The sequence below is a fragment of the Impatiens glandulifera genome, chromosome 4 (genome assembly GCF_907164915.1).
Source record: "Impatiens glandulifera chromosome 4, dImpGla2.1, whole genome shotgun sequence".
NCBI classification, from domain to species: Eukaryota; Viridiplantae; Streptophyta; class Magnoliopsida; order Ericales; family Balsaminaceae; genus Impatiens; species Impatiens glandulifera.
Window position 1 is genome coordinate 58544527 of NC_061865.1, and position 18667 is coordinate 58563193.

At 32.4% G+C, this 18667-nt stretch overlaps 5 protein-coding genes across 5 annotated transcripts; 1 reads left to right on the plus strand and 4 right to left on the minus strand.

Moving 5' to 3' along the window:
- Positions 1 to 1857: 1857 nt before the first annotated feature.
- LOC124933619 (splicing factor-like protein 1) lies at positions 1858 to 5200 on the minus strand. The gene is made up of 2 exons (XM_047474052.1): positions 3034 to 5200; positions 1858 to 2238 (listed from the first exon to the last, which is right to left on the minus strand). Exon 1 carries the CDS (start codon positions 5168 to 5170, stop codon positions 3062 to 3064), a length of 2109 nt encoding a protein of 702 aa, XP_047330008.1. The 5' UTR covers positions 5171 to 5200; the 3' UTR covers positions 1858 to 2238; positions 3034 to 3061.
- A 1054-nt stretch (positions 5201 to 6254) lies between these two features.
- Positions 6255 to 10283, minus strand: LOC124935772. Its single transcript, XM_047476196.1, has 4 exons — positions 8728 to 10283; positions 8493 to 8639; positions 7104 to 7220; positions 6255 to 7033 (listed from the first exon to the last, which is right to left on the minus strand). Exons 1-4 carry the CDS (start codon positions 10216 to 10218, stop codon positions 6428 to 6430), a joined length of 2361 nt encoding a protein of 786 aa, XP_047332152.1. The 5' UTR covers positions 10219 to 10283; the 3' UTR covers positions 6255 to 6427.
- A 1912-nt stretch (positions 10284 to 12195) lies between these two features.
- On the minus strand, positions 12196 to 14035 carry LOC124935542 (peroxisomal acyl-coenzyme A oxidase 1-like). Its single transcript, XM_047475971.1, has 8 exons — positions 13907 to 14035; positions 13629 to 13826; positions 13432 to 13563; positions 13131 to 13254; positions 12939 to 13049; positions 12788 to 12857; positions 12524 to 12707; positions 12196 to 12405 (listed from the first exon to the last, which is right to left on the minus strand). The coding sequence occupies exons 1-8, from the start codon at positions 14033 to 14035 to the stop codon at positions 12196 to 12198; spliced, it is 1158 nt and encodes a 385-aa protein (XP_047331927.1).
- An 888-nt stretch (positions 14036 to 14923) lies between these two features.
- Positions 14924 to 15652, minus strand: LOC124935543 (peroxisomal acyl-coenzyme A oxidase 1-like). Its single transcript, XM_047475972.1, has 3 exons — positions 15515 to 15652; positions 15092 to 15200; positions 14924 to 15018 (listed from the first exon to the last, which is right to left on the minus strand). The coding sequence occupies exons 1-3, from the start codon at positions 15650 to 15652 to the stop codon at positions 14924 to 14926; spliced, it is 342 nt and encodes a 113-aa protein (XP_047331928.1).
- A 1808-nt stretch (positions 15653 to 17460) lies between these two features.
- On the plus strand, positions 17461 to 18537 carry LOC124936152 (transcription factor HY5-like). Its single transcript, XM_047476618.1, has 4 exons — positions 17461 to 17685; positions 17752 to 17935; positions 18027 to 18183; positions 18257 to 18537. Exons 1-4 carry the CDS (start codon positions 17595 to 17597, stop codon positions 18299 to 18301), a joined length of 477 nt encoding a protein of 158 aa, XP_047332574.1. The 5' UTR covers positions 17461 to 17594; the 3' UTR covers positions 18302 to 18537.
- Positions 18538 to 18667: the final 130 nt, after the last annotated feature.

Consider the following 18667-nt stretch of genomic DNA (forward strand, 5'->3'; position numbering starts at 1 on the left):
ATAATTATTATAATCTTTTTTTTTTTTTTAAAGTTGGGTCAGCTCTTTCTTTAAAGTGCAACTAATCTCTGCGTGTTAAGTACATAAACCGCAAACACACTTAACCAGACATAAAACTTGACAAACGACAAACTCTAATTTAAGACCTCAAAGAGGCTAAAGATATTCCGCTCTTTATTGTCGCTACTCGCTAGGCTAGAATAGGATGGACAAACCTACCGATCCGATATTTCGGATCGAATATCCGCCTCTATTTTTCTTTTAATTTATGATCCGTATCTAAACATTATTTTTCGGATCGAATAGACCAGACGGATACCCGCTGATCTGATTTTTTTTCATATTTCTAATTTTTTTCATATGTTATAAAATAAAATTTATTCTATTAAGAATTTCAGTTATAAATTAAAAAGGAATAGACTAATTAAGTCTAGTTTCATAATTAATTATTTAATAATATTTTTGTTTGAATAAACAAAAAATTATTTTAATTGACCGATGTTAGCTGAAAATTACTAAAGTACTATTTTAAACCAATAATAAAAATAGACTAACTATTGTTTAATATAGTTATTAATTTCTATAAATATGTTATTTTATTTTTAAATTTTAAAACTTATAAGATCAGTTTTAGGTATCCGGTTTTTTTTGCCCGATCTGTATTCGATCTGAAAATCCGGTAAAAATATCATATCAGAATCGGATTTTTTCGATCGGATCAGATTGTTTGGCCAACCCTAGACTAGAAGAGTAATCCCTTATAATGTTGTATACATCTTAAAATGGTTTGTGTGAAAATATTTTTTTACTAATAAACCAATTTTAGCACCAACCAGACACAAAAGCCCAACTGCCACAGATTGATCTAGCCCAACAACATGATCAATAAACCCATTCATCATGATGGGCCTTGAAATTGTCAAAGTTAGGCCCGACTATTTAGCATTCGAGCAACCTCCTCTTGCGAAAAAGCAAACTGTTAATAAGATCTTGTGGGAGGAAAATTAGAAAATGCCAATTCAATGAAATACCAAATCATCTATCAAGTACTTCACATTTGTCGAACAATCTACTACTATTTTTTACCTGTATTTCTTCTCAGTATCAAGCCTGCCTAAAATAAGAAGAAGGGATGATAATTATAAGAGGATCATCCACAAAGTCAGATATTAGAAAACTCTTGAAAAACAAATTCATGAAAAGGGAAGAAAACTTTAAATAGTCCCATAACAAACACATCACATACTGATTGGTGATTGCTAAGAACATATAAACCAAAAATGGTAGAGAAATATGGAACCGATTGGTGTAAGCTCAATTGGAAAGAATCTTGACTAAGATATCAAAGATCTCAGAATTCCCACTAAAGTGGGGGATCATGTAAAACTCTGGTTTCAATAATAATCAAGGACTATAGATGAGTAATGATGGTAAGATATTATGCTTAAAGATATGACTTTCCATAGAATACTAAAATAACATCTTTTTTTCCAAAAGAAGCAACCAACCTGAAAAAGAACATATCAGTGAACAAACAAATAATAATAAAACTTACCATAAGAAAATCAGAAAATTGAATTGATAATAAATATTCCAGTCAGCACCTTACCAAGTATGCTGGTACTAAATGCCAAATGGTTTTACAGAGCAACATATGAGTTACATTGGTCACATTTGGAAAGTCATTTAAATGTGTCATAAATAAAATTATGAAATTCACTAAGTTAAGTTTCAAATGTCTCTTGTATCTAAATCTGTATTCCAAAAACAAACTAAGTGTTTGCAAGTCATGGAAGAAGTGGGAAGTTGTAATACCATCCTCCTTCAAGGAAATATCCATCGTCTACAAAAATTAAATAAAAATGAATAAGACAATTCATGTGAGATATTTAAGTTTCACCTACCAAATCATCCTTGTTCATGCTATCATTCCTCTACTTCAAGGCAAAAAAAATCAAATCAAATCAAATCGGCTTTAGAAGCCCATTTGACATGTATCTTTGGTACACCCATGAAAACCAAGAAAACTTATCCTTCAAATAATTGGTGTATACTAATGGTGGTACAACTTAAGGACCAAAAAAGAAGTTCAATCAGATCCAACACAAAAAACTTATTATCAAAAAAATGCTCTCAATGAAACTTGTATTGCAAATATTGGAAAAGAAGTGCTTGATGTAATATGCAATAGATCAGATGATGTCCCCTCTTCACAGCTACCAAATATCTTGAAAGTGTCTGCAAAAAGTTTGTGAATCAGAAACTCAGGCAATTTGCAGTTTTAGCAATATTAATAAGCAAGTCTGATAAGAGCTTCAGAAACCTTCTACAAACCAAAGAATATAAACCGATTAGAAGGTTAAAATAATGAAAAAAAACTCCAGGAAAATTGGTATGACTAAACCGATTTCAGCATCATTTCAGACATTTCTAGCTCTACACTTACCTGAACTGATGGGCTGTCAAGATTACTCAGAAAACCAACCCATTAGGATATATGGAAAGCAAAAGATTTAGCAAAACATTGGGAAGGTTAAACTTATCTTAATATAAATGAAAAATATAAGAGGAATTAACAAATATGGCTGACAAAAATGCAGAAGGGTAAGGAAAGAATGACTAGGCATAAAAAAAATTACACTAAAAATAAAAAATAAAATTAGGGATTAATTTAGCACAATCTTTAAATTGAAAATATATGAACTGGACTAAGAAATTAACTTTAAATCGATTATCATAGTATGGATCAAATTGAACAGATCAAACTGGATTGATTCATTTGTCTACTCCTAAGTAAGTCATACAGATGACTAAACTATAACAAAATAACAAGGGATAATATAGCTCATAAATACTTAGACAAAGGATGGTTACAAAAATAAAATTAAGCCCTTGTTCGGATTGGGTTATTTGGATAATCTCATATAACCCACAATCTTTTCATAACCAAATTTTTCGTAACCCCAATCTGAACAAGGCCTAAGAATGAAATGAATAAATAGGCTACCAAACGAAAAGGAATGGCATGCTCACATTTCAACATTGTAGTACTGAAACAGCGTCACTTCATCTCAGACATAAACTTCTCGTACTCCGTTTCTGCACCAGAACTTACTGGTTGGTTCTGTTCTGTAGAAGAAACGGATGGTGGAACCCATGGCTTAGTGGCAAAATTTTGTTGATCAAACCCTGAATGAGGGGGCATAGGTGGACGAGGAGCATGGTAAGCAGGGTATGGATAATATGTAGTTGGGATATTATTAACCATGCTATTATACATATTATGAGATGTAATTTGTCCACCATCAGCAGAAACACTATTCTGAGTTTGTGTAACGGAAGCATAATTTGGGGGACATTCACTTGAAGGAACATTATTTGGTAGGGTACCAGGAGCAGCTTCTGGTTGAGAAGAATATGGCAAAACATAGTGTGGCCTAGGTTGTCCTGGGGGCAGAGCATACATATGAGGAGGAGCAAAATGAGGAGGTGGAGGACCCCAAGGCAAATTAGCAGCCATATAGTTGGGAGGTGCTGAAATTCTAGGAGGGTACCCTGCAATTGTAGGGGAGGGGAAGGTTAATGAAGAAGGCGGACCAGGGGGTGGTGGTACAACAGGTGGTTGTGGTGGCATGCCTGCCACTCTCACAGCTATTACTCTTCCCTCAAGGCGAAAGCCATTCATGCTTGTAATGGCTTGATTGGCCTGAGAAACGTCAGAGTACTTCACAAATCCATAGCCTTTACTCAAGCCATTTGTCCTGTCCTTAATAACTTTAGCCATTACAATATTTCCAAAAGGTGAGAACAATTCAATTAGAGAATCGTCATCGAAATTAGGTGGCAAGTATCCAACATACAAATTGGTATCATCGATTTCCTTTCCAGGCTTTGCTGCCATGCTACCTAGTCCTGGATGGGATGAAGTTCCACCACTGATCCAAGGAGGATTGCTGCTACCTATACCATTGGAACCCATAATTGGCAATGCAGAGCTATGCTTGGTAAGAGAATCCGGGACAGTCCCACCTAATTCTGCTATAAAACTCTGATACTCATCATCCATTTTCTTTCCCGTTGTTTCTTTAACAGGACAATCAATTGTAGGATGTCCACCATCTCCACAAATCTTACATAATACATCACTCTTAAAAGTAGTTAATCGAGAAGGACACGCAAACTGTCTATGACCAGGCTCACCACACAACCTACAAAATTCCTCATCCCTAATTGTACCATTCAACGAAGCAAGTTCAAGAAGCTGTTGTCTCTTATGCTCATTCAACCCTTCATCAACAGGTTGCAAAAGCTTTTCCACCATCCCCGCAGCTTCATCAAGCGCATTCTGCGTATCAGCTTCAACCAAAACATGCAAATCCTCATTCTCAGCAGGATCAAACTTCAAAGCACGGTTCTGACCTAACCTACCTTCCTTAATCGATCCCTTACCCCGAATAACAATTTTAGCACCCGTCTCTCTTTCCATTCTCTTCTGAGTATTTCCACGAGGACCAATAATAAGTCCAATAAAATTATAACCTGGATACTCTTTCATAGGTATGTAAAGTTTCTTGTAAAGCTTAGGTGGTCTGTAATCAGCAGGAGGTTTAAAAGCAGGATTTCGTTTAATAATTTCAGAAATAATCTCCTGTCTTTCTCTATTAAGCCTTTCACGAGCACGATACTCTCTAGTATTTATACGAATTCCATAGTTATCATATATAGGTTCAGGAGAAGGCGATCTAGCACCTTCTGGACGATCATCTAACAGTAAACCAGATTGTAACATTCGACTTATCTCAACTAATCTAGCGTTTAAAGCTTGAACTTCAGGATCAAGGTCCATACCTCCAACTAAATCTTTCATGAAGTCCGGTAGCTGATAAGCAGGTTTAGGTTCATCGTCCGACCATCTAGACCTTCTCTTCTTGGTAGCGCCTCCAGCTTCTTCGTCAGGTTGGGGATCCCAACGACTCCGACGCTGTCTTCGACTAGGCATTTGTTCTTCGACAGTTTCAGCATGTTTGGTTTCTGGAGATGTCTGGATTACAGGTATGTCGGCTGAGGTATTCGAATCTGAAACGAATGAAAGTGTTGTGGATTGTTCTAGAACAGTTGAGGTTTCTGGATGAGGAGATTGATCAATCGTTTTGGAAGATGGAGAATCCATGGCGCTCAAGATTTGGCGCCCCCGATGAGAGAGAAACAGAGAATCAATACTGATAAGTATTTAGGTTTAAGTACTTGTTTTTATCTCTAATTTCTGAAAAATAAATTATAAATTAATTTGGTTCAAAATTAAAATTAAAAAGAATTGTTTTTATTGTAATATTTTTTTAACTATTAAATTCAATCATTTTTATATATATTATAAATCTTTTTAATCTCAGTTATTAGTTAAAATAATTTATTTATTTTCTATATTATTTAACGAGATACACGTTTAAATCGTTGGGTCAATTTACTAAATTTCGTAGCTATCTAAATTCTTACTTAATTCGTTGAAAAACAAATAAAAAGTTTTAAATACTCCTGCACGATTTCGATTTGTGAGTGATTAAATCGGGTTTAACTAAAATTTATTTAAATAATCAAATTACATAATTTATTAATTATTTCACTTTATTTTAGTGTACGCTATTAGATTTTTAAGAACAATTCTCAAGTTACTTGTACTTATTTATTTTTTTATTTTAATGTACACATTCGATTCATTAAGAAGAATTCTTACCTTAGTTAAATTTTCTTTTATTTTGTAAAACATTTGGTAAATGGGTTAAAAAAATCTTTTATTTAATATCAATTTTATTTTAAGAGAAATGATTTAAGCAATAAAAATATAACAAAAATAAGGACATGAATACGATGTGTTCTATCACAGTGGCCGAGAAAGAAATCTAAAAAAATAACCAAAAAAATTATTGGAGCATGAATGTTAAAGACATTTTTTTACAATCTTTTTCAATATGTTTTTTTATTATTTATTTCTTATTTTAATTATAAAATCACATTAATTCAATAATTAAAATAACAAAATATCCTCTCTTTTTTATTATAAAATTTAAAATTATAATATATCTTAAACAAGTGTCAAATAACAAAATTTTAATCTAACAATATTTTATAGACAAAACCCATAACAATCATAAAAAAATAAAGATGCACAATTCTTCTTATTCCTTAAATTTGCAAGAACCATACCAGATTTCAAAGAAAAGGCAAGAAGAAAGAAAAGAAAGCATCCATCAAAGTATATATAATAAAGAAGCATCATCATCCACTTAACCTGTAAAATTCAACATCTTCACTTCTCTTTTCTTTGTGGGTTTTTTACTTACACATTTATAACATAAAAAAACCTCTTATATCTACTACTATTCCCTTATCAAAATGTGTAGAAAAAACAATATCAACATATAATCTTCTTCTACATAATAGCAGCAAAAGCTCTTCTAAGTAAACAAAACACCCCGAAAACAACCAAAACCGTAAACACCTTCTTCGAAGCTAATACCCTAAGATTCACCCTCAAATTATGCTTTCTCATGAACTCGCCCACCAATCCAAATAAACCAAAAAGACAACATATCAAAGAAGATACCATTACCTTCATCGTTTCACCAGCTCCACATACAACATTGTTCTTCTTCTCCGATACATCCACAAACTGACACCTAGGGCTTGGATTTCCGTTCAGACCAAGGATTCCATTCATCCATCCTGACAAATCTACAAGAATCTTCGCCATCCACGCCACCTCATCGTCGGAAACAGGGCGGTTCATCCAGTCGCCTTTGTATTTGATGTCGGGCGAGAAACAGTTTCCGATCTTCTGTTTTGGTTTGAATATTTCAGAGCGCGATGGTTCGTTTGGTTTTGGTTTGGGTGTGTTTGTTGGTGTTATTGGTTCTATCAGAGAGTTACCAAATATGACCACAAGTTTAGCTTTTACAGAATTTAGGGATTGGAGGTTGGCAGTTAGGTTATTCCCTGAGATAGCCTGTAGCTCCAATTCAGCTCGCATGATAAATAACTGTAAAGAAAGACAGACCATTCAACAAGATAACCTATTTTGAGAAACAAAAGGCAGTAAAATATTTTACCTGAAGCAATTGTTTTCCACCATCTTCTGCATCACTAAAAAGACGTAAATCCTTATTCCAGTTTTCGTGCAAGAACGAACCATCAGCATCGTTCTCACATAGACCATCTTCCCAATCCTGATAGGACCAAAAGATTGTCAGGTATAAAATCACATAGAATTCTAACACTTCCAGGGATTTCCTTGAGAATATACACAACAAATAGGAGACAGGACATACAACAACGTAACAAGAAACAGGGTGGATGAAGACAATTAAATACAAAGGAGGCTGAGGCTGGGAGAAGAAGTATATAAGAAAGAAAAGGCTCAGACAACCAATGCAATTTTGGAAAGGCTTTAATCACTCACTGAACCACAAACTTGTGTCAATTCACCCCATTGAACTTAGGTTGTGTGTAATAAAACTGAAATTAAGTGTAGAATGAATACAAAATATGCAAATATCTCAATTTAACAATTTGGTATGTAAGTGGATTTGATAAAATGTGAAACTAATGTCTATAAAGTCTTTATACTACCCTATAAAGACTATTTCACCCTTATAATGATGTAACTTTACTAATTTGGGGGGTTAAAGTTTTCTTTTAGACATGCTTACCTGATTACCGAGTCAAGTTATTCATGCTTACCGAATTAAGCCAAAAATTTAGCTTAATTTGAATTGAATCTAAATAATTAGGTGATTTTAAATAACATTTATGGAATGAATTTAATTCAAACAAACACTCAATCAGTTAAATTAAGTGTTAAGTTGTGTTATCAAATACTGCCTCATACAATCAGTTCAAATAAGCTACTCCATCAAAACCCAGGCTAGGGTTTCTATTAACTTTCCACGGTTATACACCATGAAGAACAGGAACGTGACAGATTCGTCTTTGCTCTCTCTCAAAGATAAAATTGATGTTTACTCTTTCCAAATTGTTGAACGAAATACATGAACATAAATACTAGTCAAATTAATTGGTAATGGCAGGCCCGGTGATGACAAGGATAGTGTCAATGTGTACATTGATGGTGACTGAAGGCTAAAAATGGTTTTAGAATTCAATAACTTCAGTTTAAGAATTTGAAGCATTGTAGTTGTTTGTTCTGTAATATTATTTGTCTTCACTGTATTTCTTTGGAAACAGAGATAGGATACTACATAGCATGCATCATTATTGTTATAATCATGATTTTGCTCATCAATCTTCCTCTCTCCATTCATGATCAATGATTTTGCTCATCAATCTTCCTCTCTCCATTCATGATCAATAAAGTACCAGATAGAGGAGGCTTTGAGCTAATTATATGCTCAACGAGCTAAATGAGACTATAATTTAAATTTCACTAGATGATTGGAGTGAAAGAAAATAGTGTAGTTTCATAATGCGTAGGCAAATACCTTTAGTTGTTCTCGTATCATAGGGACATATCTGTACAAGCTGCTAACCATTGATTTAGATGAACCACATGGTTTTGAATGGAAAGCAGTGTCCATGTTATTTATCAAGTCAGTCAGCTCTCTGGATGATGTTAATATATCTAGAACCTGTAAAAAAAATGTCAAAAAATCTTGACTTGAAATAGATTCTTTAAGAAAACAATGTAGCAATAATCCATTCCGATGTACAACAAACCTTAGACACCATCTGAACTATTACTTCAGGATCAGCATGGAGAAACTTGTGAGCAAACCCAATAAAATGCATTACCAATGAACTGTAATAGAGGTAATTGGATAGCACAAAGTTTTGCCAGGAGGATGAATAAACCCGCGAAGAAGATTGAATAATGGTGTTTTCTGAAAGTTTCTCTGATGCACCCTCCTCCAGTTGTGCAAAATCTTCAGCCATGATCATCCAAGGTTCCATATAGCATGTCCATATTTGAAACACCTGAGAAGCTTTCTTAATAGAAGTCTCCACTGGGCAAAACAGAAAAGTTCTCAGTATGAACCTATAAAGTGGCCTTCCAATCAATGTATTCCAACATCCAGGAGACTGTAACCCAGTAGCCATAGGTACAGCATTTACGGACTTCAAAGAATGAGCTGAACCCGATATCTTCCATCTGGGACTCCCACTGCTCTGAACAGGATCATGTCCATTGGACAGAACTAAGCTCGTACTCAGATACTTCACAACCAGTTTAACTAATTCCCCCAGTCCAGAAGTCGGTGGAGTCTCACCAAGTACTGACCGAAATGGGAAGGACACACCAAGTGATTGACACACACTGACCGGAACAGGTGAGAAATCATTATCAACTAACCAGAACTGGATTAGGGTATTAACAACAAATTCTGCTCGACCCAGAACAGAATTATCAGGAACATGTGAATATTGTAGAAGAGAATTTCGATATGGTTGAAACGAATTCAAATCAGATAAAGGTACGAATGAGCGTAGATATGCATAAAGTAAGCGTAAATACAAACTGCATTCATCTTTCTTTTCCGAAGTCCGTTTGTGAGCTGAAAAACTCGGAATTGAATTTTTCCAATTTTCTAATCTAAATTTCATGTTTTTCTCAACCTTCACAGCATCGTAACCATCTGTATTTCCTTTGCAAACTGGGTAATAAGCAAACCAAAACATGTAATACTCGAAAACATTTAAATGAACCTGATTCGGTACACCTTTAATTGAATCCCCCTTTAACATGCCTTTAAACAAAGGACATAAATCAACCAACGCACAACAATCACGTTCATTCTGAAACATAAACCTCACCCATTCCGGTAATCTTTCAGATGGGAAAACGTATTTAACCAATGAAAGTCGATCAACGGAAGAAATAGAAGACATCAGGATTCCATTCGGTGATAGAAGGTTGAAGAGTCTAGTTTTCAGCTCGGAAACGTCGGTATTCGATGCAATGTCGATCCAAGAAGTCGAAGGTTGTGATCTCTGAGCTGGAATACCGTCGAATCCGAATAGTTTGCATATTAAAGTTGGAAAAGTGATTGAGAAGAACCATCGGTCTTGCTCCGCCGTATGATTGTGTAAGAAGTCCTCGATTGCAGCGCAGGAAGAGGCGATTTCAGCTGGCGATCTGGCGGTGGAGACGGTGGATGCTAACTCGGTGGATTTGGCGTGAGAATCGGTGGCGTAAGGATGGGAGATCATCGTGAAGAAAGCGGTGAAATGGATGAATAGTGAGAGAGTGAAGATGAATGAATATTAGGGCACAAGATTTAAATGAGAGAGAATACAAATGGCGCCTTTTTATCAGGGTTTTGGACGGCAAAGACTTGTTTGTTTTCGGTTTTATCTATGTTGTATTATTTTATTGATATTTTATTATAAGTCATGATAATTCCAAAACTTGTTTTTTTTTCAATGCCGACAATTTCTAGCACCAATAATAGTATAACACGTTTTAGCGAAGTTTTATCACTTTATCGTATTTCAAAATCGTTAAATAATTTATCTTCGTCTAATCTAATTGACTCTCCCGATTTTAAAATTAGTTAACTATATTTATTATGCGTCTCTTCAAATGACTTAATCAAAATTATGTGTGGAAATCAAAATTTTTGTTTTTTTGTTTGGAAACTATCAATTGAGGTGTCTTTATATATAACAAACTGAAAAAAATGAATTTTATTTCGCTAGGAGATGTAATATTTGTTTGAAGAGTAAAGAATTCATTAATCATATTCTTTTTTGTTGTGACACTGTCAATAACAGGTTTACTTTTTTTTTTCAGAATCTGCTTCATTTTTAGTTGGATATATCAACAAATGTCGTTGATTTCTGAGTCAAATGGATTGAATGGGATTCTTGAAATAGCATTGTGGATGACTGAAAATCAATTATCATTATCATGGGGTGGAAAATCTGAAAATAAGGAAATAGAAGGGTTTTCGAATGAAAAAGTATCGGTGCGATTTTTTCAAATGATTAATGTTACACGCATTTTTTAATTTTAAAAAAGGGTTTTCGATCTTATTAACATTTAAAAAAAATTACCTTGTTTTTTTATTTCTTGTTTTATTTTTTTCCTTCATCTTTGTAACATTTTTTTTTTTATAAATGTCAGACATTTATAAATAAAACAAAAAAATTCTTAGATAACTTAGATGGGAAGAATTGTAACTTAGTTTGTTTGATTTTGATTTGTTTGTTTTATAGATCAAAATATTAAAATTGTTTTACCATTTTCATTCTTATGTAAATTTTAAATATAAAAGTAATTTAACCTAAATAATCTAAATAAAGTCATTAAATAAAAAATTCATTTGATGAACTATATTTTTTCAAATAACCCAAATTTCAAACTTTACTTAGAACAAAATATTATTATTAAATTACCTTTTTCACTTATAGATCTACAAAATATTAAAGTGTATGCACAAAATTCAGATGTAATATTTGTTTCTAGTTTGGGTAAGCATAATATTCAAATGTCATATTTTATAGGTTGTTTAAGTGAAATAGTGTTTGGATTCATAGGAATTATCTTTTTCATATTATTAAATAAATACTCTAGGCAGCAAAATTTCATGCTTAATTTCATTCACGGTATAAAAAAAAAATACAATTTATTTATTTATTCAACCAAATTTAAATAAAACTTCATATTCTTATTAAACATTGTCAGTTTTTAACACAAACTACCTTACAAATATAACTGAACAATAAAATATACTCAACCTAATTATGTAAATATATTCAACATGACACAAATTTCAATCTAATTGAGCAATTTACTTAATTTGTTAACAAATAAATTAAAAAATAATGTTAAATATACTCAATAAGTCATATTATCAATTTATTGACTATAATAAAAAATAAATAATATCATTATCTATAAATTAATAAAAATACACTTTAAAAACAAAATTAATCCACTTAAAGAACATGAAACTTAAGAAATAAATTGTGAAACTATGATAGAAGTGAAGGTCATAGCAATCAAATATTATAATGGTCTCAAATAATCGATTAAAACTATTTAAAGATCAAATTCAAGTAATTTATATGTTTAAAAATCTATCTCCAATGTCACAATAAATAAACACGCAAAACATTTCAATATATATTTTGGTTAAACCTGGATCAAGACCTAGCCCCGGAACTAGTTCAATAAATCTGTTTCTAGAGTCGGGCAATTTGAAGTTGTCGTTTCAATAAGGGGCGAATATAGTCATGGTAACCATCAATAATTACCGAATCATTCAAAGGATCTTTCCATGCTTCCTCATACAACTTCTGATACACATTACCATCGTATCTCCCCAAAATTGAGCCAAGAAGATGGTCTGTATGGTTGAATGAGTCCACAAGAGAAACCGCATTTGGACGGACCTATTCAAAACAAGTAAAAGAAAACTTGTCTTATTCCATGTACAATAAATAAATTACCTATGCTTATGAAAAAAAAAAAAACACACATGTCTAGCTTGAATAGAAAAAAGAAATAGACCTTTGCATATAAATATCTGAGTTGTTCATTAGCTAGATGAGCCTGCTTAGGAGTGATGCATTTGGTTGCAAGAAAATCGCCTTGATGCTTATGTAGAAGGAATAACGCGTAGATGAAACATAGAACCTCCAACTGTTGCTTAACCCCGTAACCAGGGATTTCTTGTTCCAATTTCTTAATAAATCTGAGGGAAAAAAATGGTTTAAATCAGTTGAAATTCAGATGATTCAAGATAAGAAAGAAGACAGTAGAAGATTTGATTACTTTGAAACAATGATCACTTGACAATGAGCAATTGCAGCCTCAACCAAATCAGCAGACAGTTCAGAAAAACCTACAAAATGTAATATTAAGATAGATACTCATATTTGTTGTCATAAGATATATATAGCTAGAACCATATTTTCGGTTTAACCTTCTTCTTGATTCGAAAACTTTCTCAAGTTATTAGCACAAGTTACAGACATCCTTACAGATCTGGCCTCAAACACTCCCAAGATAGCACTTGGCTTTAACCAATCCTCAGCTGCAAGTCACAACAGAAAACTTGTTTTATTTTCTGAATCTTGATTAAGGATGAACAAGAAAATACAGATCTAAACTATACCTTTCTGAACATCAGACTGGAATTTCATATGATGTTCTAGGTGGCCAAAATATGTTGTTGTTGTTCCCACTTGTTTCTTCTCGGAAGGAAGTTGTGAAACGGTTTTCATCAGAAATTTCGCAACCTGGAGAGAAAATAAAAGGCAAGTATGACAAAATTAATGATTACAGCACAAACAGATACAATAAAATCCATCCCTAAAGGTTCCTTGAATTTTGACAGTTATTAACATGTAAAAAAACAGATTATTCAAAACTTAGAACTCTAGAATAATTATGAAAATGAAATAAAGATTACTTACTTGTAGAAGAAGCACAGTGTTGTCTCCTTCATATGTACAGTTTGGGACATATACAGCAAATAATTCGGGTAACCCACTGCTACAAAGATAGCCATGGCCTCCACATAACTTACGACATTCTTCAATTCCATCCTATATGGAAAACATATCCTAATTAAAACCACAAAAATCTTATCATATGAAGTTAAATTACTTACAGCTGTAGCAGTAGTGGTGAGTGACTTCAAACCAGCAGTACAAGCATGAGCTTCAGGAAGTGTAGAGAAATCACTGGCTTGTAATCTTTGGGTTACATCCGTGTACAACCACTTCAACCATTCACCAACAAATCTGAAAGCATAGGCTGAAGCAATCAAGGGAAATAGCCTACTTTGTTGTGTCTTATAATCAATCACCTGAAAACATATTTAGGCTTAGTTAGTACACATAAGAATTCTTACATAACATGAAAGATCAGAGATTTTTTCTTAGTTACCTGTATCTCTGGTCCACCATTCTTCGAACCAAATTGTCTACGAACAGCACTATATCTTGTAGCAATACAAACTGCTCTAGATAAAAAGGAAGAGGCATCAGATACAATTATCTGACGGACAAATACCATTGATCCATATATCAACTGTCTTGGAACATCAGACTGTATATATTTCCCTTCTTTTGTAACTTGGAAAACTCTGGAGAATTCAATGCGAATACAAAATTAGGACAAAAGTAAAACAGTCTTCTGTAAATAAATAAAATTTTCAATTTCTTAAAGGAATGTACTTCATCAACATCTGATCTCTTGGAATCCGAACATGATCAAACACTAAGAACCCATTGTCCATGGTGTTAAAAGACCCATTTCCAAATTTCATTCCAATATCACCAACTGTAATTCCAGTTAGAGGTGTGTGATCTTCGAGGCTTCTCAATTGGACAATAAAACCTGTAATAGAGTTTAAGAGCCATTGGATAATGATATAATTATTTATGGCCATTGGTTCAAAAAGGAATGTGACAGTTACCATGCACTCCATAATCATGACCCAATGTAATCAGACGTGCATAAACTAGAGCATGAGTTGACACTTTGCCCAGTCCACCAGGCCACCACTACCCAAAACAACCACATAAGAATCAAAGAAAGGTAAAAAAACTTTAGGCTAAGTATGTACTGCATAAACATTATAACAGATCTATAAGCATCCAAGGAAAGATTGAAGGAACACACTCACTTTGCTTGAAGTAAGAGTTGGACTATGAATAACAAACTCGTCAGTTTGGGGATCAAATGTTGCAGTGGTTTCAAGACCTTGAACATTTGAACCATGACCAAGCTCAGTCTGCGCGTAACAGCCAATGATTTGCATTGTATTTGCCAAAGGTAACCATTTCTTTTGTTGTTCTTCAGTGCACTGTCCTTTAATCGCAGGCACAAACAAATCCTACAATAAAAAAAGAAAAAGATGAGATGCAGTTAAATGACTTCTTTTCAAGCATTTTGAAGAAGTTAAAGATAGAAACTAGTTAAACAAAAATATACCCAATGAAGTTCAGTATATTGACGTTCATCCACAAAGTATCTCAATCTCGATGCCTCTTCTTCTGCAATGATAAAAACATAACTGTTATAAAATACAAACCGCAGCTTGATAATCGTGTTAGAAAGACAGTATACCAGTAAGATGAAGCTCCTCAATCATTTTCCATCCATATGCAGCTTTCCTGAGAGTGTTTTTAAACAACTCCTTCCTTCCTAGAGCTGCTTTATTGTCCTTGCTGAACACCTAAAGTACGATGATGTTTCATATAGAAACAAAACAACAAAAGGAAAGTAATAATCAAATTTCCTCTCTGGCCTTTGTTCTTTTGTCAATCTTTTCTCTTTGTTTCTCTACTAAACTCGTTTAACAATGATACTGTTCTCAAACTTGATTGAAGTATGGATTTAAACATAGAGAATGTGCTAGTAAGTTCATCAAAAATCTATGACTTGCATACATTTAATACTAGAAACTGATCACTCAAAATCCAACTGATTGCAAAAATGTGCTAGTAAACTTAACATAAACAGAAAATGAAGTAGAAAAAGAGAGATTACAGGATCATTGGCAACGAGTTTCGATATGCGATCATTGACTTCGAATGCATGGCGAGATCCTGCCCAGACGATCTTCATAGAGTCCACATCGAACTGAGCCTTCTTTCTCTCATGAACTAAGTGATCAACTTCCTCCATTTTCATACTTCCCCTACAAATGAAATTCAGTTACATCCAGTACATATATATATATACTATCAAATCTTTTTTTGTATCAAATTTATAAAGTGAAAGAGAATAAATGAGTTGTATTAATTATTTTTTATTTTTATCTATTTAAAAAATAATAAATGTTTTTTAAAAATAATATTTTGTCAAAACTAATAAAGTTCACTAACAGATAAATATCAATTTTAAAGTAAAAGTAAAGCAGATATAAAAATTTGTGAAAAAAAGTTAATAAAAAATATTTTTTTTTTATAACATAATATTTTTTTATTAAAAAAAATTATTTTCTTGACAAACTTTTAATTTATATATATATATATATATATGCTTAAACGAAATTTTATCATTTTTAATATACATGAATGATTTAAAATATATATATAAAGATTTTATAAATAAATATATATTTTGTAAAAAAAATATTAACCTTTTATCTTTCTTTTATTTCTTTTAATAAAAATCCTTTAAGATAATTTTATTGATGCAAAGGTAAAATAATAATAAAATTGTTCATAACAGATAAAAAAGTATATGTTTCTAAATTTTTCATTAAATTTAAAATTATTTGAATGGAAACCATTTTAAGTTAAGTTTAAATATTTTATAAGTCTCCATAATATTATACATCACTAATTTAATTCAGTAAGAATTTTATTTTGATTGCATTTTTACATTTAGAAACTAGCTTAATAATGACATAATCTAGGGTTTAGGGACCAAATCATCTAATTGATAAAAATATTATTTAAAAAAATATATTTATTAAAAATAAAATTCAGATCATTTTAAAGGCGGGTCCAGAATCACAATAAATAAAAATTGCAAATGATGGGCATTCTCTAACAATATCAAATATAATGTATCATGGACACTAATAGCCACCACAATTCGATAAAAATCGAACTTAAATATAACTCATTTCCTTTTAAGGTTGAACAATCTTAAGTTGTTGATTAAGCAAATGACGGAATATATAGTACTAAATTTGAAATTGGTAGAAAAAAAATTTCTATCAAATTTTTTAAGAAAACAAAGTATCTTATCCATTGTAATGTACAACAAATTCTTAAATTAATAAAATTAAATAATAAGATTTATAGTTATTAATCAATGATTTATGATAATAAAAGTATTTTTGAATCATTGAAAAACGTAAAAGAATAATTTATTAATCAAAACTTATTTAATTTGTCATTTTTATTAATTTTGTTTTATTTAAAATAAGTCCAAATTTTAATTATAAATAAGAAATAGAAAGTAAGTATTTGAAGTTGTCATTATATATTAATACTATTTTAAATATTTTATCAAAAAAAAAAATTATACTAATAAAATTATTAGAATAATTTTTATATATTATTTAAGAGATATTTAATAAGCCTAGTTATTTAACTAGGAATGATCTTTGATGTATAGTCAATTGAATTGTTTAAACATGATATTATTTGGTCTAAGATTTCTTAATTAATTATTTTTAAAAAATCACGATAGAAAATAATTTTGAAAAAAAGTCAGTATTTTTTATTATATTTTTAAAATAAAATATATTTTAATTAGAGGGAAATAATGTATTAAAAAATCCTAATTAGTTTTCACGGAAATCGAGGAAACTTGATACTTGTCCTAAAAGGGTTCAGTATCCGCCAGATGATGATGTTTTGAATCGGACGATCAATATTTCTCCACGATTGAATACCTTAAAGCCTTTGATTGACTAAGATTATCATGGTCTAGAAATCTCCACGATTCTCAAATTTCGTCTCTCCGATTAATCTGAATCCTCTGGTTCAAGATCTCCGATTGCGCCGGCAGACTTCGTTCGTACACGGCGTTACATTAATAATATCCCGCTCTTTTCTTCTTCTTCTTCTTCTTCTTCTTCTTCTTTCTATCTCTGAAAGGCTAAAGAAAAATGGCAGACCAGGCAACGAGTTCCGTTGCTGCAAACTCTATGCCTTCAAGCAGTGAAAGATCATCTAGCTCCGCTCTTCAAATCAAAGAAGGTATGACTGAAATTCTTAGACTTTCTTTTCCAATTTGATGAATCCATTCTGGGTTTGGGTTTTCAGGTATGGAGAGTGATGAAGAGATCAGAAGAGTGCCGGAAATCGGAGGAAGAGAAATATGCGGAACTTCAGGATCGGGTCGAGAGATAACTTCAGTGTCTGGTCCGGAAAGGGTTCATTCAACTTCTGAAGGGTCTAGGAAGAGAGGAAGAAGTCCTGCAGAGAAAGAGAACAAACGGCTCAAGAGGTAAGAACTGATCCGATCCCAATTTGAGTTTTGTTTGATGGGTTTGGTTTGATTTGGTTTGATTTGAATTGGGTTGTGTTGTGTTGAAAAGATTGTTGAGGAATAGGGTTTCTGCTCAACAAGCAAGGGAAAGGAAGAAGGTGTATTTAACTGAGTTAGAAGTTAGGGTTAAGGAGCTTGAGAAGAAGAACTCTGAATTGGAGGAGAGATCATCTACTTTGTTGAATGAGAATCAGATGCTTAGACATGTAATCAAGTCCTACCCATCTGTAGATTTATTGTTTTCTGTTTGGAAATTTGATTTCTGGGTTAAATTTGCAGATATTGAAGAACACTACAACAGGGATTCAAGAAGGAAGGAAGTAAGAAGATGGGCTTGAACCAGACAGAGAGATTTCATACTTAACTATTGGTTAGGTTCTTTCTTGTTACTTTTGAAACTCCCAAAAATGTAGGATTGATAATAGGTTCTTGTTAACATATATATATATAATTATAGGGTTGTTGTTAATTACTTACTGGCTGACTGTATGATCTATCAAACCATCAATCTTTCAATCTTACATGACTTCATTCAAGTTTATTCAGTTCAATTCTACATGTTTCAAGCCATCAATCTTTCAATCTTGGAGACAATCCTTTGTAAAGAAATGAAAAAGAGCATAACTATGCAAAGACAGACATTGACAGTAGCCAACAAAATGTGGTTTTGGGGAGTAAACCCTAAAGCAA